We start from the raw sequence: 27,588 nt of genomic DNA on the forward strand, positions 1-27,588 counted from the left end.
TTCAGCTTCAAGGGAAGTAAGGATCACAGACAGCAAAAGGAACATACATCCCACTTTTTGTGGTGTTTGGAGGATTTATAAATATGATCAGTGTTATTGCTACCACCTAAACACAGCTACTCATATTCATGTTAGAAGTCAGATATTTAGTGAACTAGGCAATTTTATAGATTATATTTCTGATGCAAAGGATATAAAATAGAATGGCACAACTACATAAGCATCTATAATGTCTTAAATACTCAATTATGAACAAACTGGAACATTTAAGTTATAACCAATAAGATTAATATAAGGGAAGATTCAACAAAAATCAAAATCAGCTACAAACAACTGCCAGATGGTTGATGATCATTTTATTTTCCAGTCTGAATCATTTCACAACTTGCTGTATTTTATGCATTTAGGGAAAGTACTTAACTGACTAATAAATTAAGTCAGTAAATAGGAGTAAAAATTGAAAGGGTATTTAGAATCAGGTCCTCCCAATTCCCTCACAAATGTTACAGGAAAACTAATAACCACCTATATGTATGTGTATCACACACTCCCCAAAAATCTAATCTTTGAAATAAAACACTAGCATTCTCTATAAACAAAGTATTTTAACCACTAGACAATAATAATCTTTGTTTCTGTATATATGTTTTCATTTACCTTTTCTGTCCCTCCTGCCTCCTTCCCCCTCCAAACCAATTTTAATAGACAATTTTCTAAACACATACCTCAAACAAGCGTAGATCAGCAGGGACTTTGTCTCCCACTGACAGGCAGACTGTATCACCTGGAACTAAGTCTCTGGCAAGTGTGTGTTCCACCCTACCTTCACGTACACTGTGGAGAACAAATATATAATCAAAAGTGGCAGTGCATCATCAATTTAAGAATTACTTCCCTGTATTTTGTTTGGGGTAGAAATCCCTACTACATACTACTACAGGCAGGATTAAAAACAAAACTGATTCTAAGAAGATTAGCACTGCATTACAATCAAAGACCTTAGTTTCAAACAAGGACACTGAGAACAAGATTGTCCTTATATTACTGTGATGTGAAACAACCTGATTTGCACCATTCTAAGTGTATTGATACATGATGATCTTTTATGCTTAAGTTAAAAAGCTTTAAAAATGAACTATTCCTAAGGTCAGATCCATTGAATTATAGAAATGTAAGGCCGGAAGGGACATTGAGAGGCCATCAAGACCAGCCCCTGCATCCAACTTACACCATTCCTGACAGGTGTTTGTCCAACATGTTCTTAAAAACTTCCAATAATGAGGATTCCACAAGTCCCTTAGGAGCCTATTCCAGTGCTTAACTATCCTTATGGTTGGAAATCCTTTCCTCTAGCATGCTCTATAATAGTGTAACAATTTGACATGCTAATGTGAAATCAAAGGGTTATGTAAATGGCAGGAAGCTTTTCCCTGAAGTGCCTTTACACTCACAGCAGATTAAGTTTAATGCGTAACCAGCTTTGTCACTTAAATTAAGTCTGAAACAGTAGAAGGCGCCATACCAGTGGCATTCGGGAGGTACAAGTTTACTAAGCTCTTCGAGGGATTTTTCTGAGCGGTACTCCTGCAGTGAAATAAAAGATGCAATTAGAGGAGAGAAAGCCTTTGAAACTGACCACATAAATGAGAGAGAAAAGATTACTAACCAACAGGGGTGGAGGGGTTTTTTTGTTTGTTTTTTCTATAAACCTGCACCTACTACTTAAAGCCAGCCTTACGTATTAAAGGTGGTACCCAGAGAACCCAAATCAGGCCCAGAAGCTGCTAGGTCTTGCAAAGACTACTCCTGGGGGTATTCTGCACCACTGCAGGGGCACAGAATTCATATAGTCTGCAGATTTCTTTGATCCCCTGCAGAAAAAATAGGGAAGCAAAGAAATCTGAGGGGAACATGAGCTCCTTCCCTGTCAACCTGGGGACATCTGTGCAAGCACCCAGAGCAGCCAGCAGAGTGCAAGTCACAGCAGGGAATGGGGGGGCGCGCGAAATGGGTGTGTGCACGAAGGAGTGAGAGAGACTGCCCCCTCACTTGCTATTGTGCCTCGCCAGGTATGGAGAGGTAGGGCTTTGGGCTGTTTGGAGGTAAGCGTGAGGCAGGCTCTGTCCCCTGAGGCAGAGCAGAAATGTAGCAACCTGCCTGCATAGTTGTTAATGTTCCATTCTTAATCGATTCCCCTAGGAGCATAAAACATGTGTAAAAGTTTTAAGGCTCCTTTACATTGCCAGAGGGGGTGTAAAGGAGGCTTACTGTAAATGACAGTAAGATTTTCCTAGCTGAGGATTCCCTTTGTGCCTTCTCGCTTTTTTCCTGTGCCTGAGTGGCACAATGGGGTTATATTACAGCTCAGGATCTGTTTTACTTACCCATTTAAAAAAAAAATGGAGGGCAAATAAAATGTTTATTAAGCAATCAAAACATCAGGACAAACAGAACCAAGCACTTTCCAAAGTAGCCAACCAGGTTTACAACTGGAATGCAGGGTATTGGTTACCAAGTATTTGTAACTTAACTTTCATGTGTTCTGGAAATGCTGAATACTGGTCACTTTTTTCTGTATTTAGTTTACATCAATTACCAAAATAATTGAAACTGGTGTGATTATATTGCATTATTTTGACAAATAAAATAATGCAGAATTTTGCAGAATTTTTTGGCGCAGAATTTTCTCAGGAGTAAAAGACAAAAGTATACTGCGAGCCTTGACAAGCTCACAATCTTAATATATTGCTAGTTTGCCTATATGCAATTTTTGTGAAAGAATCCTGTAGGTTCCTTCCTTTATCCTTTAGTACTTTGCTCTTATTAGAGCAATGCTTCCAGCAAAGATTAAGTTACTGCTGAGATAGTCCTTTCATTGTAAGCTCATGTTTTCAGTAGTTTAAACTGAAACTTTCTGAGTTGAAATTTCTCACAATGGTTCTCAGCTCAGATGCTATTTTTGGAACTACTCTTGTGTTTGAATTACAGTGTTGAAAACTAGTCCATTTTCTGGGATTACAAAAATAGATAGTTTACACTTTTGGAGATCAGATGCTTCAAAAACTCAGGTTTGTATTTTGTATGTAATTTTCAATAAAAATATGCTTTAAGTATGATTTTTTCAGTCAACTTTTTCAAGATAAAAAATGAAGACTGCTCTGCACATTGATGTCCACATAAATTGGAAAATAAGTGCTTGAGTCAGTATGGTATCTGCTCAGTGAAAAAATAACTTGCACTGAAACAGCCAGGGAAGTCCACACTTCGAAGTTAACCAGTCTGTTAAGACAAACCTATTGTGGTCGCTCAAAAAAATAAAGAAACTATGTAGTCAAGAGTGTTTTTTGTACTGCTGTAACTATTAGTGTTGCGATTTTTTGCCAATGTAATTAAAGCAGTACAACCCCCATAGCGTGGACACAGCTATTCCTGGGTAAGTGTACCACTAAACTATTACACTGATTAAAGCGGTACTGTTTATAGACAAGATATAAGATTGTTATGAAAAAAATTGAGAAACATACAAATCTTCTCTGCCATTCACAACTGCACAATATCCCTAGGAAAACTACAGCAATTGCTTACATAGAAGAAGAATTTATATGAAGTACTAATGTGATTTAAGTTGGCAAAATAGAGTTCTTACCTGAACAAAGGCAACTGTAACAACAATGAGTATTGCCTGAACAGAAATAAAAGCAGTTACGTTTTTGAAATTCCAAATATCAGGTAGCGTAAACAGTCATATTAGCTCTAGCTTAGTTATATTTGCCAGTACACATAAAGCCATACTACCTGAAACAGATAGATTATTTTAAGAACATAGCAACTTATACCAGTTTTATCATTATGTTGGGGAACATCTAAAGCCTTCATAAAATTGGGTTACAGAGAAACAATGTGAATTTCAAGCACATAAGCAGATACATGTTTTGAACAAGGAGATTCAGAGTTTGGGGAAAAATGCTGTTTGTGCTACATTTCTAAAAAGGTGGCAACAGGCAGATGTACACAAAGATACCGGAGAGGTACACAGTCCAGCTGGTATACTGGTCATGTTCTTTTCATTTATACCTATATCTATATGAATGAAAAGAGGATTACAAAAGTGCTGGAGTTACGTACTATAACTACTGGGGAAAAAAACCAAGATAGATACTTACAGCTTTGCAACCAGAAGAGCTATGTAACTACTCTAAGGACTATATTTAAGCCTCACTTTTGAGATATACGAGTATATGCTGGTTTTGTAAACAAAGCATTGTATATTTTAGTGTGAAATTTATATGTTCTACACCCCTTCATGGCATGGTTACTCTCCAGCAGTATTGATTCTTATTGCGGTTCTGTGTGCTATTACAGACAAGTTACTCAAAGTTAAGGGGCTGGATAGATTTTCCGCACTTTCATCTAAAAAGTTATTACAAAGCCTCTCCAACAGTTTCCAGAAGAGCGTATTTTAGCAACCACAAGATTAAGAGGTTTCCACCACAACTTCAACCACCACTACCTCTCTATTAAACTCTCTCTGGATCACTCCTACACTAGCATCAACTTCCTGGACACCACAGTCTGCTTCAACAATGGAACCCTACAGACAACCACAAACAAGAAATCCGCAGATCACCACACCTATCTTTGCAGTTCCAGTAGGCATCTGAAACTCAAAGAAATCAGTTATCTATAGCCAGGCACTCCAATATCACAGAATGTGCACCAAGGAGAAAAAGTCTAGCGTATACACCTTGACTCACCTTTGCCAAACAGATACCACCAGAGAAGTATCCCACATCATGAAACAAGCCACCTAAATACACCAAGAGAACCTGCTTCAAAACAAACAAAACCTCCTCTGACTGCACACCTACCAACCCACATTGGAACCCATGTTCAATGGGAACCCCATCCTGAAAGAAATCTTTCCTGAACCCCCACATCTGGCCTTCAAACAACTCCCCACAGACCAGGACACAACACCACAAAGTGGCACCAAACCTTACCAGAACAGATGCAAAACCTGCAGACATATCTCCACTACTACAATGGTCAACACCCCCAAAAAGAACTGTGGATCCTACACATCTCTCAACGTGTGGTGCACCTCATCCAATGCACTAAATGCCCTAACAACTGTAGTGATTGTCTAGTTTCACCCTCATACTCTTGAATGAGCCAACATAGGGAAAAAAAGATAAAAACACTTGAGCGTGAACACTTTTCACAAAGCAAACACTGTATATCTGACCTTTCAGTCCTGATCCTGAAAAGAAACCTGCACAACATTTTCAAAAGATGGGCCTTGGAGCTTAATATTCTGCTAGAAAAAATAATGGACAAAACAGAGACTCTATTGTAATAAGCCATCTGTAACCACTAACCTTCTCTTTTTGTCTTCTGACCGCAGAGGTGTTAATCGGCCACTATCTTCCCTGTAACACTCAGTTCCTTTCCCAGACCTGAAAACGACCTGAGAGAACTCAAGCTTGTCTCCTCACCAACAGACATTGATCCAATAAAAAAAAAAAAAAACTTACCGCTTCACCCACCTTATATCACAATTTACAACATATTTAGGACACCACTTTTTTGAACTCACTAAAAGTGACAATTTCCTGTTTACTGCAGACAGACAGATTTAATTAGCAATATTTTATTGGCCCACTAGTGTATTGCTTATTTCACTCTTATCTACAGACTTCTATAAAGATTTTTTTTTCTGGTAGCATCATCTTCCGCTCTTTCTGGCTAGATGAAAAGAAGAAGATTGAAATGTACTTTTATGATGCTGATGACTCTAGATTGCATCTTTCAAAGAACTTAACATACAAACAAGGAGTCTCTTAATAGGTCATTGATAGGACATATGGTTCAATTGCGTAATGCAGCCACAATTTAGGATTGAAGGTCAGTAAGATTTGGAACATATATCCCTATCAAAGGGGAATACTAGACAGATTGTTTGCAACTGCCAAGGTAGCAATAAAACATGTCAGACACCTTCAGTAATTTTAGTTCATCTGGCATTTGTTTTAATTTAGTAAATGTTTTGTTTTGTCCATATACTTTGAGAGCTAGTCAATATATTGGTCAAACATTTTAACAAACGTAAGATCTAGTTTTATTAACTGTACATTGTGGAAAAGATTTTCCATTTGCAATTAAGAATAGGCTGTTACTGAACAGCAGCATGCAACTTGTCTTGTATGTTAGAAAGGAGTGATACAGTGCACATTAACTTTAATATTCCAGTGTTTTCCAAGCTAATTGCCATTTTACTGGAACTTAATACCCATTTTTTAAAAGTAAAACCCAAAGACAAGGCAAATTTCAGTTTCTTACCACAGTGATACTGACGGCATCATCAAACTGATGCATTACAATACTGATGACTGCAGAAGCCAGGAGAAGCATAATAAGGGGGTTTTTAAACTGAAAGTAAAAAAAGGAAAAGTAATTCAGCAACACTCTGGAAGAGTGACTATAAACTCTCTCTCACAGCAAGTTTGATATGTTGCCTTTGGGTCAAGTTGAACTAACTGAACCAAGTTTGTTTAGATGAGTGATTTAGAAACAGGTCTTCAAATGGTAACAGATTTTGCTAAAACAAGTGTGAACAACTTTACTCTCTCAAGGGACCTGAATGGCTCTCTTGGGGGAATACAGAAATTCTTAACAGTATGTAAGACAGTGGGTTTGGATATGGAAATCTCTTGATTTCAGTCTTCCCAGGATGAGAGTAATTTTTTTGTATTTGTTTTTATTACCTTTTAAAACAAGACTGATTTATATTGAAAGACTTAATGTTTGAACTGGATTAAAATGCTTTACAATTAGGAAAGAAACTTGGTTCCCATTACTTTGCGGTGTCAAGGCAGAAATATGCATTTAGTTTTCAATCCACATTTTCTTATTTTATAGTACATACAGATTTCTTGTTAGATACACATCATGCTTGCTTCAGATCTATAGGAGCCTTTCTTGTTTTACTCTTCTTTTTAGACAAGAGTCAAATGCCACCTGTCCAAACAGAGATTACACTACCTAAATTAAGGGCACATGACTATGAAAGGCCACGTGGCCATCAGCAATTTGTTAGAGAAGTACGTCCATAGCAGATAGATATGTTAATTGAAATTTAAAGTTTATTTTCGATAGCTTAGGACAGTCTACTACTATTAATTTTTTAAATAATGCTGTGGTGCCACTAGTTATTGGACATGGTCAACCCCTTTTCTAGTTCAATGAAGTCAAGACTTAAAATGAGGGTAGGAGAGAATTTGCCCATTGTGTGTGGGAAGTTTCTCTAGAAAGCATTGACAGTAGTTAAAAAAAATCTGGTGTTTCATTGTGGAAGTCAACGTCCTCAAAACACACTAGATTTCCATGTGGTGGAAGCTACAAGCACTACTAGAATCCCCCAAAGCTGTACATGGGGAATGGGGGTGAGGGAGAAGAGTGAGTCAAGCCTTTCCCACTCCCACCAAAACCAGAGGATTGAATATGCTTCTAGTGTAACTTCAAGCACAGTACTCTTTCTAACCTAAACCACCTCTCATTTCTCAGTGAAATATATAACAGTCTGCTGTTCTGACAAGTTTCAGGAAACAAACTGGCCAGTCTTGTAAACATTATGCTGTTCCAGAAAAGTGTGTAGTGTGGGATTTGTGTGATTTGGGCCAGGGAGAAGAGGATGAGTACTCTGCTGCAGTAGACCTATGGAGGAGAAAGGAAGGAAAGAACTAACCTTCCTGCTCCACTCATATGAAATGTTTAGGCTCACACACCTACAAGCCAAGGCTGACATGAAAAATGCTGCTCTTCATCTGACAGCACTGCTTTACACTGCGGTGAAGTCCTCACACCAGTGCATTATTCCCCAGGCTTGCCTTTTTTTTTTTTTTTTTTTTTAATTGTCTTATCTACATGGGGTCTGTACTTTACACAGGGCACAAACATTGACCCAACAATCAAAGACACATATGGAATTATATATGATCACCTAGAGGGGGTGATTTATGTTCACATTTTAGCCTCCAGAGAACTCTTAATTGTTCCAGCTCCAGTTTGGTTAGATTACTCATTCATGAATGCGAGATTCAGAAACAAATTATGTCTAATTAAGACCTTTGAGTACTGCTAAATAATAAAAGGCCTTACAATATATAAACCAACTGTTTTACAGTACAGATTCCTAACTGATCACTGTACTAAGGCCATGAAAGTGGAGAACAATCTTTACAAAGTACTAAAAATTAAAACCAAGTGGAGGAAACAACTGACAAGGGCTTCTAAGCAAAGGTGTTCTTTACAAGCAACTTGCACTTTAGATCTGACAAACTCAATACACCAAATACACATACAGGATATTTATTCATAAAGGTATCTACAGAAAGCTCATTACTGGTCAGGATTCATCATTATTGTGATATGTATACATGGGTGATATTTTAAGGAATAATGTATTTATATTGAAAACATGCTTTGTGGACTTTGAATTAAATTAGTCACCGGGGATAATGTGTCTTGGTGACAGCTCATTTGGGGTGTCACCCTGCCCTGTTTAGCCAGTGGTGCAATGCAAGACTCAATTGTTTAGACTTGCACAACACTAAAACTTTCAATCAGAGACAACTGCAAACAATCAAAACAATTTAAGATAAACAAAAGGAACTATAAAACAAGACAAGGGTTTACCCTGTTTGTGAATAGAATCAAAAGGCTGTTTTCAGTATAGCACAGAGGAAGGAAGGAGAAACACTCAATGCATTCACTGAGAAACCCTTTCTAGAGCAGGAGTGTTTTCATTAATGTTTGGATCCTGGTTCTTGGGAAACCAGACGGCTCTGAATTTTTTTTTTAATTGGGGGGAGCACTACTGTGAGATAGGAAAGGTAATTATATAAATAAGCATAGAACCAGGTTCATGTTTTGTGATTTTTATTGTACCTATGTGTTTCCAGCACACACTTATTTCTAGTCAAATCTTTATTCTCTCAAACAAACCTGTTCTTGTTTTACTATGAGTGCTCACAAGTGCTGTGTAGTTTACAGGAGTGGTGATTTAAGGCAAAAGTGGTAAACTGTACCTTTGGGTATAGAGGATCTGGGATTTCTGCAAGCAGCCAGTGTCAGGGGCTGTATATTACAGGGGAGCAATTCAAGGGGACTTCAGGAATTGGGGTGTACCTACTGTTAACCTGCAAGGCAAAGACAGGGCTGGCATAGCCCAGAAGCGCGTGCTTCAGTGACTGAAAGGCTGGCTGGGTGCCACCAAGCACAGGCAAGACTCCCACTTGCTGATGTCAGAGGGGTAACAAGGTGACACTCAGTCCTGAGTGCCTTGAGAATGCCACATACTCACCTGAGAAATGTATTTTTTCCATAGTGGCTCATCCTCACTGATATCAAACTCATTCCATCCATGGAACGTCCGCCTATGACAAACTTCAGAGTTTTTTAAGCCATTCTGAAGATCAGCCTATTGGAACATGGAGAGAATGTGCAATTACTGACTCCACACATAGCACATACTGATAAGGAGATAAAAAATTGGGGGGTTACAAGCAGCAGCAAAAAGTTATGCTTTTTATATACAAAAGAGCCCACAAACACTATGAAGAACAAGGAGTACTTCTGGCACCTTAGAGACTAAAATTTGTTTGGGCATAAGCTTTCGTGGGCTAAAACCCACTTCATCGGATGCATGCACAGGAAAAGACAGCAGAAGATACACACACACTGAAAAAAATGGGTGTTGCCATACCAACTATAACGAGACTAATCAATTAAGGGCTATTATCAGCAGGAGAAAAAAAAACTTTTGTAGTGATATATATAATGAAACACTATAGTACAGGATGCTGCTCCACATCCATAACACATTCTCTGCAGAACCCACTCACCCCACCCAGATAGATTGTCAAAATGTATTCAGCATTCAGGCTCTTGAGGATTAGGTCAGGGGCCTAGTGACTCAGTTTGTCAACACTTTTAGAGAGATCATATTCTGAAAGTACTGGTCCCTTACTGGCCAAAAACTCCATCCATTTCATATTAATGAAGAGAGCATGAGCACCTTTGGGATCAAAGCAGCAGCAAAAGACCATGTGCCCTGAAAGTTGACCCAAGATTTATGGACACAAAAACCTGGTCAGAGTTAGCACCATGAATAAGGAATTATGAGGCTGCTTCAGCCTCATGCCGTTTTCCCAGTCCTCCTTCCTCCACTCATCCTCTTCTTCAACACTTAGCTAAACAGTCAGTTGTAGCAATCGTTCGCCATTTGGTCTGTTCCTGTGCAACTGCAAAGGCTTGACGGCCTAAGAGTCCAACATCGGAACAGACTTGATGAACCCATGTAATAGGGGGTCTGCTTCTGTGCCCCCTCCACCCCTTGGTTGGTGGAATTTTATCCTGGATGTTACAAGCCACCCAGAGAACAGCATTTGCTGGAATGTCTCATGGCATCCTTGTGACATGTCCAAAAAGTATAAGGCGCTGCCTGCAGACAATGGCCCCTACAGTCTGTAGGCCCGAGTGACCATAAACATCTGCACTACAGATGAAGTCATTCCAGTTTATGCCCAATATACAATGTTGACATTGTGTGGAAAGCCTCCAGTTTTAACCAGTCTGAGCAGCGTAGTGCCATGTTCCGCAGCTGTACAACAGTATGGGAAGGATACAGCTCAAATAAATCCTGAACTTAGTTGTCATACTATGATGCTGATTCCACATCCGTTGTAAACGGCTCATGGGAGATGCTACGATTCCAATCCTATGGAGAACTGCTGTTTGAGAATTAGAGCAGCTGGTAAGTATAGAACTGATTTGATGATAGGGTAACCAGACAGAAGTGTGAAAAATCAAAACAGGGGATTGGGGGGTATAGGAGCCTATATAAGAAGGGGGGAACCCACCACAAAAATCAGGACGGTCCCTATAAAACCGGGACATCTGGTCACCCTATTCGATGGTTTCGTTGTTCAAAGAGATTGGAGTCATGGGTGGACCTGGTCCTAAATTTTGTAGCTTTGTCTCTGACCATGAAACATTGAGACCAATCTTAGCAGACTCCTCCTCCATATGCCTCACGAAACCTGTCGGGGCGCTGTACTATAAGAATGTCATCAGCATAGTCAAGGTCTGTGAGCGAGAGATCACCAATCTCAATGCCTCTGGACCTGACTGAATACTGCATTATGAAATCCATTGCCCGACAAAAGAGTGCAGCGGCCAAAACGCAACCTTGCCTAACACCAGATACTGATTTAAAAGGTGCTGACATCTGGTTCCCCAGATGAGTATGGGCAGTGATTTCATTATACAGCTCTCTAATCAAGTCCAGCAGAGTGGTAAGGACACCTATGCCCTTTAAGGCCTTCCATAACGCGACACTGTCTACTGAATCAAAAGCAGCCTTGAGATCAACATATGCTACATGCACGGGCTTCCTGAACTCACGGTGTATCTCTGACAACAAGCAAAGGACCAAAATGGCATCGAATGTGGACCTATTCCTCCTAAAGCCTGACTGCTGGGGACAATGCTGCTGATGTAGCAAATGCTCCAGGTGTGCCAGCAAAACATGCACCAACACCTTCCCTGGAATGGAGAGCAAGGTGATCAGCCTGTAGCTCTTACATTCACTGCGTGGTCCCCTGCCCTTATAAGGTGAGATCACAATACCATCCTTCCAGGCAGTTGGCAGGGTTCCAGTTCTCCACACTAGATGAAAGATGACCAGAAGTAATTGTGCTACAGGATCAATAGTACATTTTAGCAGCTCTGAGGGAGTGCTATCAGCACCGGCTGCACATCTGTTTTTCAGTTTAGAGATGACACACTTTACTTCATCCAGTGTTGAAGCATCGGTACAAATGTCTGGATCCAGAACCGCAGTGACTGCCAGATCATCCAGCTCTGAACAAGTGGCAGCTGGAAGATGATTCAGGACACTGTGATAGTGTTCCACCCATCCTGAGGGCTGCTAAAGTGTTTTAAGGATATATGGGGGATAGGTGAAGGGAAAAAAGTGGTGCAGGAAACTTGTGCAGAAAATATGGCGTTTCACAAAAAAGCCAACCTTTCCTGTTGATACAGAGCCAACATTCATGGCCTTACAGAGCTTGCACAACTCAGAACACTTTAAAGCTGAACAGGTCCCCAATACACACCAGATTTTTAAATTGTTTAAAAAAAATTGATTAAGTTAACACAACTGCTATTAGATGTCAAACTAAACTGTCTAATGTAGTCAAATTGCTCTTGAAATATATTTTATAGCATGTGTACAAATAGCCATTTTGCCAGTGCTTCCAAGGAGGAAGACAACAACATTTCTTGGTAGGAGTAAACAAAAAAAGTGATGTCTCACAAGCAACTGGCAATTCCAAAGCAAAATATTTGCCTTTTTAAAACTAAAAAAATATTTATAATCTTATTCACACACAACTGAGACTTAAGTCACTTCCAAACTTGACAGATACCTGCGTCAAGAATAATGTCTAGGAAATAATTTTAATGAAGTATTTAAGAAAAGCCATATCAAGGAAAAAATTTTAAAAAGCCTTCAACATCTTACTTATTAAGATAGAAAGCCTAGTCTAAGAAGTCTGTAAGAAGAACAGAGCAATTCTATTTTTTTAAATATTCTCAAAGGCAGCGATAAAGGTACCTACTTTTTCTTTCATGGGACTTGATTTTTAGAGACAGCAGAGTCCTTTCATTATGAATTTTTAAAAATATTTAAGCTGAGACACTTGCTCTTAATTTCTACTTTATTTTGAATGGTGCTTGAAATGTTAGTGAAAGGTTTCTCAAAACAGTTTCAACTGCCAATTTAAAAAAAAAAAATCAGGCTTGCATTCAAAATAGCTAATAGTTGAAATCAAGCTGAAGGCCAATGTTTGTATCTATTTGCATAAAAGAGTACATAGAATTGGTCCTTGAACAACCTCTTAAATAGCTGCTACAATACTGCTATAGTCTTGTTTTAACCATTTACTTGCTACTTACTTGAAGAATGGTTGCAACTTCACTTACGGGCAATTCACTTGCTTTTTTTGAAGTCAGTACGGGAATCATTGTCTCACTGTCACCATTAGGTATTTGTTGAAAACCTGCAACCTAAGATACAAAAATTGCCACTGTTAGTATTGTTTCAATAATTACACACAGTGTGATCAAATCTGGCTAACTTCAAGGTATACTAATGTGTCCATTTCAACAATCTAGTGGAACCCTCACTTTGTTACACTTATTTAAATGAGGCATCCAGTAATGATACAATATCGTACTATGAAAATGCAACTCAAACAAATTATTTATATTAACTTTGAGAAAGCACATTCAGAAATTCAGAGCTTAATGCAGTGACAGCACAATATAAAAGACTAAGTTTGTGTGACTGTCAGGAGATGTTTTTTAATGGCATGAAAATTACAAGTAGCAAATGTTCCACCAAGTAAATCCTAATGATTACATGTATGTATAATCCTCTAGTTCACTATCCTTAATGGCTGAGCAAAACAGAAGTCATGCTGACAACTCCCTGATGGATTTCACTCCATGCTCTATGTCCCCTGCTGGTTAATTCAAGAAGAGTATACCAATAAGTTGCCTGCTCTTTAAAGCAGGGTACAGAGAAAATTTTAAAAGTTTTTGTAAAACAAATCAAAATGAAAAGTTGTAACATGGAAAAAAGCTTACAAGAGCCAGTATTATAATCAGTCAGGTGTGATAAGAGTCTCATGTCATCATAATTCATAAACTGTGGAGAGCAGTAAGATGTTTAGCATTGTGAAATATCAGTAGTATGGGACAGCATTGTACTGAAGATGCTTCTTTTCTGCTGGCTAAGATATTTAACGGAATTGCAGAGAAGGTAAATGATCTATTAAGGACTAAGTGCATTTCCTGCCACCCTCCCACCTCCCCTTTCCATCCACTCTCCACCAAAAAAGCAGTTTCCTCCTCTCAAATTAAGAATTCAGGTCTTAGTTGGACAACCACTCAAAATTGCTAATGCCAGCTTAGCCATTTCTAAATACCAAGAAATCCAAGATCGCAAATTACGTATTTGCAAATGTGTATGTTATGTACACTTAAAGGCACACAACAGCTAGAACCTTTTATGTACAGGAAGTAGCTTTTCTATATGGTTATGGTTGACAGTTGCCTAGAGCAGATATTTGAACTTACGGAAACATTTTCACCTCAGCCTTCCACTCAAAGAAGGGATCCCACAGTGACATCTTCACTTCCCTTCATACCTGCTCTCTGTGCCAGCAACAGTGTTGGCAGGAACAATCCTCAACACACCCTTCATAGCAGCAAAGTCAATTCTGCATCTGCTGCTCCCCTTGGACATCCCTCTTAAAGCATTTCTAAGTCCCAATAAGCATTTACGAAGGGATTAATGTCTCTTCCCCACCCACCAAATGACGACACTTGTTCAGAGGCATCCTTCTACTAACAGCAACCTTGTCTCAATGGTGATCCCTCTAGGCAGCAGGTTACAGAGGCCACTGTACCTCTCTAGTGGATTAATTTAAAAACCTCTCTCCTCTACAGGGGGAGGTTTGATTTGCAGTTGTCCTCATAGGAATGGCAGTAATACCTTTATTAGCACCACCTTCTTTGCAGGAATGTAGACTAAGTCTTTCACCAACAAGATGGAGGCAGAAAAAGTTTCACCAAAAAAAAAAAAAGAAGAAGAGCTAGATGCTCATGGAATCCATGACTTTCACTGGCAGGATTACAAAGCTACTTTTACTTTATGCAATGAACATTAGGGTAATGTTGGATTTATGATGAGCTATCAAGTGTACAAGTGATTAATTAAAAGGATACAGTTGCCAAAAGCAATAAGAAGTTGTCAACTGGATTGGCATTTTCCTTGCTCCTAGGGCTTCTCTACTACCCCAAGTCAGGGTGCCTGTAGAGATCTCTAAAGCAGCACAAGCTTTTCTTGGCCCAGTTGGTACCAGCAGACCTTCCCCTGCCCCCAGCAGCTTCCCAAGTCACTTGTCATCTACTCCCCAGCCTTCCCAGCTTCCCCCAAGGTTCCATACCTTGAGTCATACTCCCAATCCAAGGCTTACATTCCTGTAGGCTTTTTTAAAAATCACCAGGAGCTGCTGTGGATTTTAAATCTTTACTATGGTGGTAAAGTGATGGCCACAGCCATGCCTTTTATGGCAGCGAGTTGAACATTCTCTTGGGTTCAAAAAGTTTTTTTCAACTGATGGGTTAATCATTTTCAACACCTGGATAATTGTGAGTGGGTCTGTTTCTCTGAACACTACACGTTGGCATATTGTCCATCTATGGGTATAGCTGCATAATGTGCAAGGTGAGCCTGGCTATGACTACTACCAAGCACTGTTTCAGACTCTGCATGTAGAGGGTAGGTCAAAAGGAAAAGTCTCAGAGGTATAGCAAGCTCTTATATAGATGCTCATTTTTGTTTGTCATGTGAGGATTTTGTTGGCTCCTGTGATTTGGGAAGAGAATATAATCTAGGCCTTCCTGGGAGTTTGTTCTAGATTTTTTCCCTTGCTAAGGGAACAGTCCCTTCTAGAATAATCTTGGTGTTGGTACAGGATTCCTATGCTACATTTGATAATGAGAGTTGCTGCCTCCCTTCATTTTCATGCTCAAAACAAGGATCATACCGCTAGATGATGAGCCACTTGCTTTCCATCAAGCAGCTTTTCCCTGTAAGGATAGGAAATACTTGGCTTGAATGGCTCCAGTCAAGGCTTTGACGTTTCTATGTAGTGTCCTCATTTGTATGGGATCTTTTGGAACAAAGTCCCCTTCTGAAGATATGGCTGCATCTCAATAGTAGAGCAGCAGCTGCACCCACCTGCAGATTTAGGTTAGGAATCTCCCAACTTAGTTATTTTTAATGTATATGTAATGTATAATATATAATACAATGTATAATGTAATATTTAGTTTAACATTTGGTTTTAACCAGAAGTACCCACTTGGGTCTTATGTCCTCAAAGCCTGTATGTGCAGGAAAAATCCTGATTCTAAAAATGCTTGAACAGCTCCTTTCCTTCACTGAGAAGTTACTGCACTCTCTCTTTTGGGGAGAGGGAGCTGAAAGCATTAACACTGAGTATTTTAGGAGAGACCTAGTAAGACTCAGGGCTTTACTAAGTCAGAGCCATTTTAACATGGGAAAGGAACTGATTTCTCTCTCACCCCAGGAAATCCCATTATGGCATAGCTGCATCCTTATGTGCCTCTGTTCCGAGCACAGGCTGCATTAAGTGCTCCTTAACAGGGTACATAGGTTGACACCCACAATTCTCACTCCACAGCTACCTGAGACAAGGCTTCCCAGTAGTAAAATGCTTCTCTGCACACCCGCAAATGGCAACATGTTTGTGTGAGTAGGGAAAAGAGTAATGAGCTCGATATAGTGCACTGAGAGAGTCGCAGTGAGGAGAGAAGCCCCAGTAAACACTCTTTCAGTGTCGAAGGCCAAGGAAAAAGGGTTCAAACCCTGATTTTTATATCACTTGCTCATTAACAGTATAAGCTGGGGGCCAGGGTCCTGACACTTTGTATCTTATGTAGGCCCAGCACATGTAGGTCCAGCACACTGTGTACACCAGGGGCTTTTCACATCCTGCCCCCCTTGTGTGACACCCATCCATTCCCCTCTTTTTTATGGGCTCCCTGCAACTCTCCCAATCTCCCCCATCCAGAGTTCTCTGCAACCCCCATTCCTTCCCTCCTCCCATAGGATGATCCCCCCATTCTCCCACACCAGCAGCCCCACATACACCAACATTTTCTCCTTCCTCCATGGCTGTGGCTGTGTCCCCTCCATTGTCTTCTTCCCCCATCAAGGTTCCCCAAACTCCCACTGCGAGGAGATCTGCGTAACCCCACTTGACCCATGTCAGGAGCTCTGTGTACACCTCTATTCTCCCTTTCCCATATAGGGTCCCCATGACAAGGGAACTGTGAGAGCCCTCAGTCCTAGGGCAAAGACTAACATCTTCCCCTGCTTGATACCCTTCTCTTGCCCCCTGGATGGAGCTCTGTGTGCCCACTTCACCTATACCAGGATGCCCAATCTCTTCCGCACCAAGGGTTTGTGTACCTCATTTCTCCCCCCATACTAAGGGATGGTCTACACTAGTGGTGGTGAAGATGCTCTAAGCCAATGGAGAGAGCTCTCCCATCAGTATAACAACTCTGCCTCACAGAGGCAGCAGTTATATTGGTGGGAGAAGCCACTGTCTACACGAGCACTTAAAATCGGTACAACTTAAGCTGCTCAGGGATATGGATTATTCAAACTCCTGAGCAATATAAGTTATACAGAAATATGTTAAGTACAGATAAGCCCTTGGGGGCATGCACATGCCCCCATTTCCTCAGACTTCCCTCTTCCTCCACCACCACTCTTCCTTCTTTCCAGGAGACTAGTCATTCAGGGTGTGGATATGTTAATCTATTGGAAGGATAAACTAGATGAAATGCAGTATCCTGGAAACTGTTAACGGATGCCAACCAGTTGTTCAATCTAGAGACAATTGCAGAGGTGCGTCAGGCTGTAAGACATTCACAAGCTCTGCCAGCTTCTTAAGGGAATGCTTTTGTCTTTTGAGGACCCAGAGCCTCTACAGTTTCCAAGAATTACTCAAGTATGCAGGCTGAGAGGCGCTCTTGGTCAAACCTTCCCACAGTCAGCTTCAGGAGAGGCCCCAGCATAGTGCCCAACTCAACTCATGTCTTGGCACAAGAGGGATCACTGACTTGCAACAGCAGGACACAGCTTTCCCTCGGGTTCTTGAAAATCTGCTCTTGGACTTGGCTTGATGTTTGCAGAGAGGTACAGCAGGAGTTTGCTAGAGTGGTATCACACTGGAGGAACCAGAGGGTTAGAGCCTTAATGCTCTAATGAGTGCTCAGTTGAGAGGGACAGTGCAGCTAGAAGTTGAAAACGTTGAAGTTACGTATAATACAAAAGTGATTGAGAGAAACTGAATTGCCAATTTGTTCCACCACGGGAGGCAGAAACTCTGGTGGCCTGAAGTGCAAGGCTTAGTCCTGGAGCACCAAGAAAAGCTGGCCCACCTCTGAATTCCACCGGTCAGATGTATCCTATTTCCAAAGGAGAGTCATTCTGTGCAGGGCGGGGGGGGGAGGGGGATTTGTTTTATGAAGACAAGTACAGTAAAAGTTATGTTATCTGGCATGTTGTGGGAATAGGGGATGCCAGTTAGTCAAAACTTCCAGTTAACAGTTATACTTACCAATGGAAGGAGGGAGTTTGGATGCGGGAGGGGGCTCAGGGCCGAGTCATGGGAGAGGTTTCAGGGTGCCAGATCCAGGTGGCACTCACCTTGGGCGGCTCCCCACAAGCAGTGACATATCCCTGCTGCTCCTAGGTGGAAGCACGTCATGCCACTCTGCGCACTTCCTCTGCCCTACAGATGTGCCCCCGCAGCTCCCATTGGCTGCAGTTCCTGGCCAATGGGAACTGCAGAACCCGCACTCAGGTCGGGGTAGAGGCAGTGAACGGAGCCCCTTGGCCATTCCTCCACCTTAGAACAGCAGGGACATGTTCCCCCTTCCAGGGAACCACGTGGTTCCCGATAGCCAGACTTTTAATGGAGACCAGAAATGCCGGTTTCTAGAGCTTTCCAACTGGTAAAGTACCAGATAACAGCTTTTACTGGTATTTATTGTGGGAAATTAATACAGTACCAAACCAGTATTAAAAATACCAAACCAGTATTAAAAAGACTTTAATCAATTGCCCAAGGTGAACACTGAAGATGTGATAAGTAGCAAAAATGATGGGGGGAGCAGAAGGGGGGTGCAAGGGGGGGGGGGGGGAAGAGAGAGAGACCAAAAGTGTTATTCAAAACAACAAAGCAGACTATTTAAAACACTATGCAGCTGTCAACTTGATTGAGGGGGGTTGTCCACTATTGTTTTCTCCCCCCAACTCCCAGATGAACTTTACATAAGCATCACAAGAGATTCTCAAACAAGAAACATTAGCTTTAAAGCTACTTGTCTTTTTGATTACCAGGGACGATAATCAGCAGAGGATTTAGCAAAAAGTAGGGAACTAAGAGGAGGTGTCAAGGTTCCTTCCCCACTCTGAACTCTAGGATATAGATGTGGGGACCTGCATGAAAAACCCCCTAAACTTATTTTTACCAGCTTAGGTTAAAACTTCCCCAAGGTACAAACTATTTTACCTTTTGCCCCTGGACTTTATTGCGGCCACCACCAAGCGTCTAACAAATATGTAACAGGGAAAGAGCCCACTTGGAAACATCTTCCCCCCCCAAAGTCCTCTTATACCCTACACCCCCTTTCCTGTGGGAGACTTGATAAAAATCCTCACCAATTTGCATAGGTGAACACAGACCCAAACCTTTGGATCTTAAGAACAATGAAAAAGCAATCCGGTTCTTAAAAGAAGAATTCTAATAGAAGAAAAAGTAAAAGAATCACCTCTGTAAGATCAGGATGGTAAACACCTTACAGGCTAATCAGATTCAAAACAGAGAATCCCTCTAGGCAAAACCTTAAGTTACAAAAATACATTCCATTCAGCACAACTTATTTTATCAGCCATTTAAACAAAACAGAATCTAGCATATCTAACTAGATTGTTTATTTACAGGAGTTCTGACCAGCACTCCTGCTCTGGTCCCGGCAAAAACAACACACAGAAAGAGAACCCTTTGTTCCCCCCTCCAGCTTTGAAAGTCCTTGTCTCCTCGTTGGTCATTTTGGTCAGGTGCCAGCGAGGTTATCTTTAGCTTCTTAACCCTTTACAGGTGAAAGGGTTTTTTCCTCTGGCCAGGAGGGATTTAAAGATGGTTAGCCTTCCCTTTATATTTATGACAGGAGGCAAGGGCAAAATTCTCCCAACAATATTTTGTTATTTTAAAAGTTAAGCTATGTAGTTCATGTAGATGTAGACCCCAGTGTGAAACCACGGGTCCACTGACATTAAAGGCAAAAATAATTTCAATAGAGAGACAATTTCACACCAAATCAGAAGTCCATGTGCTGTTTAGAACAAAGGGATCTTGCCCCTCTGGAGAATTTACTCCAATTATGTCATAGATTTAGTCAAATACCCTCTTTCAGGCACCCACCAGCCTGCTATGAGGGAATTTGCTGGATCCCATGTGCTTTAAGCCTCCAGAATCTGAACAGAATGCAGGTATTGCCCACCTTGGGGTTCCTAAGCATACTCGCAGGGTGCAGATCCTCTATCTAGCCCCCTTTTCTGATAGCTGAGACCTCATGCTCCAACTGCCCAGGCCCTGGAACTAGTACTGACTTCCTGAGACAACCCCATTTCTTAAGACACCCTTTCTCAGCACTCCACCTGAAAACAAGAGCATCCAGTTTAGTTTACCTTTTCAGGGACATGACAGGTGTAGCACATAACATATAGACTTTGCACAGGCTTCTTGTAAGACACCACTGCTCTTTCTTCAAATGGCACAAGAAATGCAGACATCTGTACAAAAAGATAAATCGTACATGCATCTCTCTGCCTCAGTTTTGTCACCACTCTGGAGCATTATTTTGGCAGGGGTTCTCTGGGGGGATGTCCAGCAACCTTCTGCTACAGCTCATGGCTTGACTTCTGACTCTCTGCCTGTCATAGATACTAAGGTCAGAAGGGACCATTATGATCTAGTCTGACCTCCTGCACAACGCAGGCCACAGAATCTCACCCACCCACTCCGGCGAAAAACCTCTCACTTATGTCTGAGCTATTGACAGGCTTGCTTTCTCTCACCTTGATCTGGCTGTGGGACCAAGCACCACTCCCACGCTACAAAAGCATATGCTCCTCTCTACCTGCCCAAAACTTCCTGTGTCTGAGTCCCTAGAATTTATATGCCCTACCACCACTGCCTGATTCCCTTGTTATGCTGTTGGGAATTTTCCACTGCTCTAAAATGACAGACCCCTGTTGAGGGGTTGGAGAAAAATGGTTCTCCATTGTCCCTAAATGACTGTATTCTGACTATATAATGGGTATGCTGAAGAGGTTGTCTGAAGGCAGGAGAACAGTTACAGTACTTCCCTACTAGAGAAGTTAACTCCTGGCAGCCCATGGTGGATTTACAGAGAGGGGAATTCAATGGTATAGCAATTTTCAGAGTAACAACTCAGTAACATCAATGACAATAAAGCTGTACAGACCAATTAGAACTTCACAAACTAGCATCACAGACAAAGTCTTGTCTTTGACTTGCATTTCTGATTCTTTTCTCTGACTAGTAAAGTTTACACATCTGTTTAAAAATACATAATATTAAACCAGACTAATTTTGGTTAGTTTGCTTATCACAACTTATTCCGGAACAAAAGGGATTCTGACAGTCAGTACTGGACAATAAACAATGATGTCCTGTATTTTACAAAATACAGCATGTATAGTTTTACTTAAATTGCAGGAAAGAATCTGTTAGATCCCAGCTTTCTCCCTACTTGGTTTATTTTAGTGTTAGTTTCATTCAACATTACATTTCACAAGCTAAAGAAGGTTATTTTTCTAGTTACATCCTCAAGATTTCCATTACCACGTAAGTTTAAAAGTTAAAATTAGGGACCATAGCAGACAAGCAAGTGAACATGAACTCCCAGTGCAATATTATGGCAAAAAAGGCTAATGTGATCCTTGAATGTATGAACAGGGGAGCAGTGAGTAGGACACTGGTATACATTTAGGTGATTTTTACCACTGCATATGACATTGGTGAGACAAATACTGCATATAGTTCTGGTGTCCACATTTTAAAAAGGATGTTGAAAAATTGGAAGGTAAAGAAAAGTCAAAAATGATTCAAGCTTTAGAGAAAATACCTTACAGAAAACAACTTACAGAGATGGCTTCACTACAGTGTAAGTACCTTCTGTGTCAGATATGGCAGTTTCCTGCAGTATCCTCAGAAAACCTTGTTTCTGATATTCTGGGACAGACAGCTACAACTACACTGCATATATATACACCCAGTTCACATGAGTTCTATGAAGTAATCTACAATTACTAGATATATTGGCAATTTAATCCTCTACTTCAAGACAAATTAAGAAATATAGTTCTTTATTTCTTGTTATAAGGGCATGCAATGATAAAACTACAGTCTTGAGTACATGCTTTGTTCCAAGTTCTCTGGACACCAACCAATAGCAGGCATTTGCATGCGAGCCATAACTAGTAGTCTTGACAGTCATAAGCCCCTCATGTTATTTGTAAATCAATAAAGACGTTAAAACATTTTTCTCCACCATCCATTCCCCAATTCAGAATATGAGAAGGATGAGAGCATAATCTGTTATAACCACACACAACTTCAAAGAACAACAGATAAGAAGTTTTCATCTAGCTTTCAACTTTCCAAGAATGTGGATCTTCTAGTCTACAAAGTTCAAAGGATGTCTACCATACCAAAGATGCATTGCATATAGTGGAGACACATTTCTTGAAGAAGTCTGAAATCGAGGTGACAGGATGGATTTGATTTAAATCAATTGGATTTAAATCACTAGTCAGGAAGACTTGATTTAATCACGGATTTCTACATAAAAGTGCATTCCTGTTGGTTGTTATAACCTTAAAACATTCTTCACAACTCAGGTAGATGTAGGTTTCATTTTTAGAAGGTAGACAATATACATTTTTAAGTGATTTATTTTGAAAAAACTTTTCAGATTAGTTTTACAGCTATATCAGAAAATGAATGATTGGTTATTTCATTTACCAAAGCTAACTGAAGCAGATATTTATGAAGTCATTGGGAAGTGAACTATCTCCAATTCAACAGGTTACCATTAATATTTGGAGGATTTTCTTGCCATGCTGTATCAGGAGGAGAACCTCACCAGACAAACATTTACATTGTTTTTAGTTAACTAAAACAACAACGTTATGTATTCTGGATTTTTTCCTTCAACAGCAAAGAATATTTTAACAAAACAAGTATATGAATTTTTGAATTTAGTTAAACATTCAAGTTTTTTTTAAAATCAGGTTTGTTTTTGTTAAAATTGTTTTCAACTAAAATAGTTAATGAAAGAGTTTTTAAAAACAAAAAAAATGAAATAGACTAGGTCAGCCAGGTCAACATGAGAAACTTAAAATATTGGCTTCTGCCGCTAACTCAGTTGTCTTCACCTTCGTTTTCCTGTTTGTTCATAATCTGGAAAAGAAAAAACAAGTTTGCCTGCTTTTTCAGGTCCCAAACGATTTCTCAATTTGGAATGAATTAGTCGAAAGAAAGAATATTTTCTTCCTACACCAGCAGAAGCAGCTACTGCTGTTAAAAGTGAGATCGTCACTTCAACCGTCTCTGAATCCAAGTGCTTAAGTGACTTCCACCAGTTCACTGGGGTGACTTTCTTTCAAGCATCATCAGCAAACATATTTCTTGAATGGCTCACCCTTAGCTCTGAAGATTATTATAGTTGGCATTATGGAGGGATGATGGCTGGATGTCCATATCAGAGCCAACTCTTCTTCAGCAGTTAAGGTTTGACCCTGGTACTCAGTATTGAGAATATTTGCAAGAAAATGAGCTAGGGATAGTGCTTCTCCCATTTGTTTTTTTTAATGCTTGTAATTTAACTCTGTCATGCATATTTCTCTAAGATCCTCACTCAGCTGTTTTACTGCTGACATTGTTGAAATTTGGAAGGAACTATTTCCCCGCATTTTGTTCAAGGCTATAGGAATAGGCTTCAGGCTACTCAGCGTGTGTTCAACATTTTTCTTAAGCCCAATGTTGAGAACTTTGGCTGTGACAGTGCCATCTATTTTCTCACGATTTTGTTCACAGATTAGGCCAGTTCTTGATATAGTGCTCAAAACAGTCCACTATTGAGGTCCATTGCATGTCTTGTGGAAGAGTTAGCTTGATTCCTCACACTTTTTTCAGAGCAGCTACTGCAAAGTTATGGGGGGGGGGGGGGGCGGCGACCACCACACAGCTGGGCTCTGGGGAGGGACAGGGTATGGTTATCTGGGCATGGGGGGGGGGAGGGGGGCTCGCAGCTGAGCTCTGGGCAGGGATGGAAGGGGGCAGAGGAACAGGAACTGGGTTATCATAGGGTGGTTCTTTAACTCTCTACTCCCAGGGGAATTTGTGTGTGTCTGTATAGTCAGACGTACTTGATGACAGGTATTTTGAAATAAAATTACCAAAATAATTGAAAATGGCATGATTGTGTCTTTTGACAAAACATTTGCAGAATTTTAAAATATTGTGCATACAATTTAACTTTTTGGTGCAGAATGCCCCCAGGAGTACTACTTTCTCCTGCCTCATCAACAATTGTTTAAGTTACAGACCCTTCAAATAGGTTTTAATAGACAACCTAGTAACAGGATCACACTGGCATACTTTCATGAAAGTTTGACTCAAAAGCAGATTCAGTCTCAAAACTATTTCTATGCCACAGTAGATAAATGAAGTTTTTTTGGCACTGGAGGGAAAGGGAAAGTATTTGAAGTAGTGTAGTATAAGCTATACTACTACAGCAGCACCAGACAGACAAGAGACACTGGTTGCTGGATCTGGGAAACAAGTCTGCCTGATTAGCACGGTAGAAAGGCAGTGCTAGGATAAATAGAATAACTAGTAACACGACCAGCTTGGAGAATGACAGTATTTAGAACAAAGATGTGGGTACTGAAGCTTGCTTGGAGGCAGGTTTATGAAAGAAATTCCCCTTTCTGTCCCCCACTCCCCAAAAGAAATCCAAGTCGGCTTGAGGCTTGTTTTTGTTTTAAAATACCCCACTGAAGTATTTGTATGAACATATGAAAGCTTTGGAAACCAGAAATACTGGTTTTAATTTAATTCTAGAAGTTAAAAGGGAAGTGATGAGAATAGTTTTCTAATAGAGGGGATAACACCACTGAAATTATTAAATTGCCTACAAGCCCAGAGGAAAAGGGAAATGGGTGGAGCTGTAATGATAAAGTCCCTGTTCCAGACATTCCAACAACTCCCCTTCATCACGTTAATCCGGGAGGTTTTTTGCATCTCACGTTCAAGATTAAACAACTGAAAAGCTAAGACTTGATAGGAAAGGTGCAGTCTTTTTTCAAAAGGACAAAGTCACTTTGAATGTAGCATAAGACGAGCAACAAAAATAAAATGAGCAACTTCATCCTGAATATACTTTTCCAGAAAGATGTAAACTTCCAGGTCCACCACTAGATGCTGCAAATGAAGGAAATGTTAAAAATGTAGAGCATCAATACTGATGTTACTCTAAGGTGGTTGGTCAAATATGAAACATGACTAGATAATAGCTACAAAATAATTCAGAAAGTGACCAGAACTTAAGAGAATTGGGTTCTATTCCCAGCTCTGCCACTGGCCTAGTGTGTGACCCGGGGCAAATCATTTCACCTGAGTTTTGCCATCTGCACAATGGGGATAACTATACTTACCTCCTTTGTAAAGTGAAATCTACTGGTGAAAAGCATTTATACAGTATCACTTGTCAATGTGATTGATCCCCAATACAAAGATTACAGTTTGAGCTCAAAAACAGGATGAAGAGGTGTAACTGAACAATAACCCTGGGTTCCTTTCTGCTTTCCTAGCATTTAGTTGTATATCCAGATTTCTACACCAGGCTTATGTCTGCCAAGAAAAGATGTCACAATTTCTTGCAAAGTGGTGAAAAATTGTGGGAATAAAGTCAAAGACTACAGAGATTAATCAGAATGGTTAGTTTTACAGAAACCTGCATTCCTTTCTCTCTAGTTTAGCAAAAATTCAGAGTGTTAACACATTCAGATTAGTTTGATCAAAATCCTGTAACAAGATAGATTGGGGGGGGGGGGGGAATTAAGTTGGTAAAAGTGCATCTGTATCTAAGGGCAGGTACAAGAAAGTGGTTAAGCCTAACTAGTTCATAGGCAGAGAACTAAACTTGAGTTGTTCTACATACAGAATTGCAAGCTTTTTATTTTGAACAGCATATGATTAAGGAATAAGTATTTGCTTATTAAGTTAATTTTGTATTATGTTCTGTGTTCCATGATTATTATTTTTGAGTGTCTCATCTCCCTGACTGGGGGGAGGGGATTGAGCTGGGTAAAAACTGTCTGAGATGAGCATCCCTTAGCCTCCAACCAACCAGGAAACATCTGGGGCTTCTTCTCAAGCCTCAGCTTAAACATTCCTAGTTTGTCAACCTCAATAGAAGAGAGGGAGGCACAAGCAAGGTCCTGGGACAACATTGGTGGGAATCCCAGCTTCTGGGAATACTGGTTTTCTCATTCACTTTGACCCCATTAGGGAATTATAAATGGGGAAATGTATTTAATGTTGTCTTCCTAGAAGCATACTTGTATGTTAATACATCACTGCTTACCAAAACTCAGTTTTCAGAGGCTAATGTCAATTAGTAGAACAATGTTTTTGCTTTCAAGGTGAACCATTCAAACTTATTGCTCTGACTAATAAAACCCACTTTCAAGACCCAAAGTAGTGGTGTTTCAGAGCAAGATCTTATTAAACAAATTTAATATCCTTTTTCAAAAATGTAAAACTAAGGTTTTAGTTCTAACTGCAATCTTTACTGACATTTCTCTCCTTGAAAAATTAAGTGCTACTTCAGATGGGATAACTAGTAGAGCTACTAAAATGAAAGCTCCTAGCATCTAGCTGTAAAAAGTGTTGACCAGGATAGAGAAGGAAGACAAGAGCTCAAAACAGCAAAAGGAATAGAGTGGGGGGACAGAGAACAGCAGATGTGCAAACAAGAAAATATATGCTTATTAACAGAACCATTTAAACCTCTGGAAGAGCTAATTCAAAGACTGAAAAATGAAAGGAAGAACAGGACAATAAAACGTTGAAAATTTGTGTATGTCTCTGTCATAAATATAAAGGGAAGGGTAAACCCCTTTAAAATCCATCCTGGCTAGAGGAAAAATCCTCTCACCTGTAAAGGGTTAAGAAGCTAAAAGTAACCTCGCTGGCACCTGACCAAAATGACCAATGAGGAGACAAGATACTTTCAAAAGCTGGGAGGAGGGAAAGAAACAAGGGGTCTGTGTGTCTGTTGGTATGCTGCTTTTGTCGGGGATAGAACAGGAATGGAGTCTTAGAACTTTTAGTAAGTAATCTAGCTAGGTATGCGTTAGATTATGATTTCTTTAAATGGCTGAGAAAAGAATTGTGCTGAATAGAATGACTATTTCTATCTGTGTGTCTTTTTTGTAACTTAAGGTTTTGCCTAGAGGGATTCTCTATGTTTTGAATCTAATTACCCTGTAAGGTATCTACCATCCTGATTTTACAGAGGTGATTTCTTTACTCCTATTTACTTCTATTTTTATTAAAAGTCTTCTTGTAAGAAAACTGAATGCTTTTTCATTGTTCTCAGATCCAAGGGTTTGGGTCTGTGGTCACCTATGCAAATTGGTGAGGATTTTTTACCAAACCTTGTCCAGGAAGTGGGGTGCAAGGGTTGGGAGGATTTTGGGGGGAAAAACGTGTCCAAACCACGTTTCCCAGTAAACCCAGTTAGAGAGTTTGGTGGTGG

General features: G+C 40.2%; 1 protein-coding gene across 11 annotated transcripts in view; it reads right to left on the reverse strand.

The window, feature by feature from the left end:
* The window catches only part of ATP2C1 (ATPase secretory pathway Ca2+ transporting 1), an 81,774-nt gene that overhangs the window by 49,251 nt on the left and 4,935 nt on the right, over positions 1-27,588 (reverse strand). For 5 of the 11 annotated variants that reach the window (XM_073333252.1, XM_073333255.1, XM_073333251.1 and 2 more), the window contains 7 exons: positions 20,423-20,527; positions 13,018-13,128; positions 9,362-9,478; positions 6,340-6,429; positions 3,647-3,682; positions 1,523-1,584; positions 726-834 (listed from right to left, as the gene is read on the reverse strand). In XM_073333252.1, the coding sequence (XP_073189353.1) occupies positions 726-834; positions 1,523-1,584; positions 3,647-3,682; positions 6,340-6,429; positions 9,362-9,478; positions 13,018-13,128; positions 20,423-20,527 (630 nt within the window). Of the gene's footprint in view, positions 1-725; positions 835-1,522; positions 1,585-3,646; positions 3,683-6,339; positions 6,430-6,925; positions 7,016-9,361; positions 9,479-13,017; positions 13,129-20,422; positions 20,528-27,588 lie in introns of those variants that run through there. The other 6 variants (XM_073333262.1, XM_073333256.1, XM_073333258.1 and 3 more) reach the window with 4 other exon arrangements.

Source organism: Lepidochelys kempii, chromosome 2 (assembly GCF_965140265.1).
Source record: "Lepidochelys kempii isolate rLepKem1 chromosome 2, rLepKem1.hap2, whole genome shotgun sequence".
Taxonomy (NCBI): Eukaryota; Metazoa; Chordata; order Testudines; family Cheloniidae; genus Lepidochelys; species Lepidochelys kempii.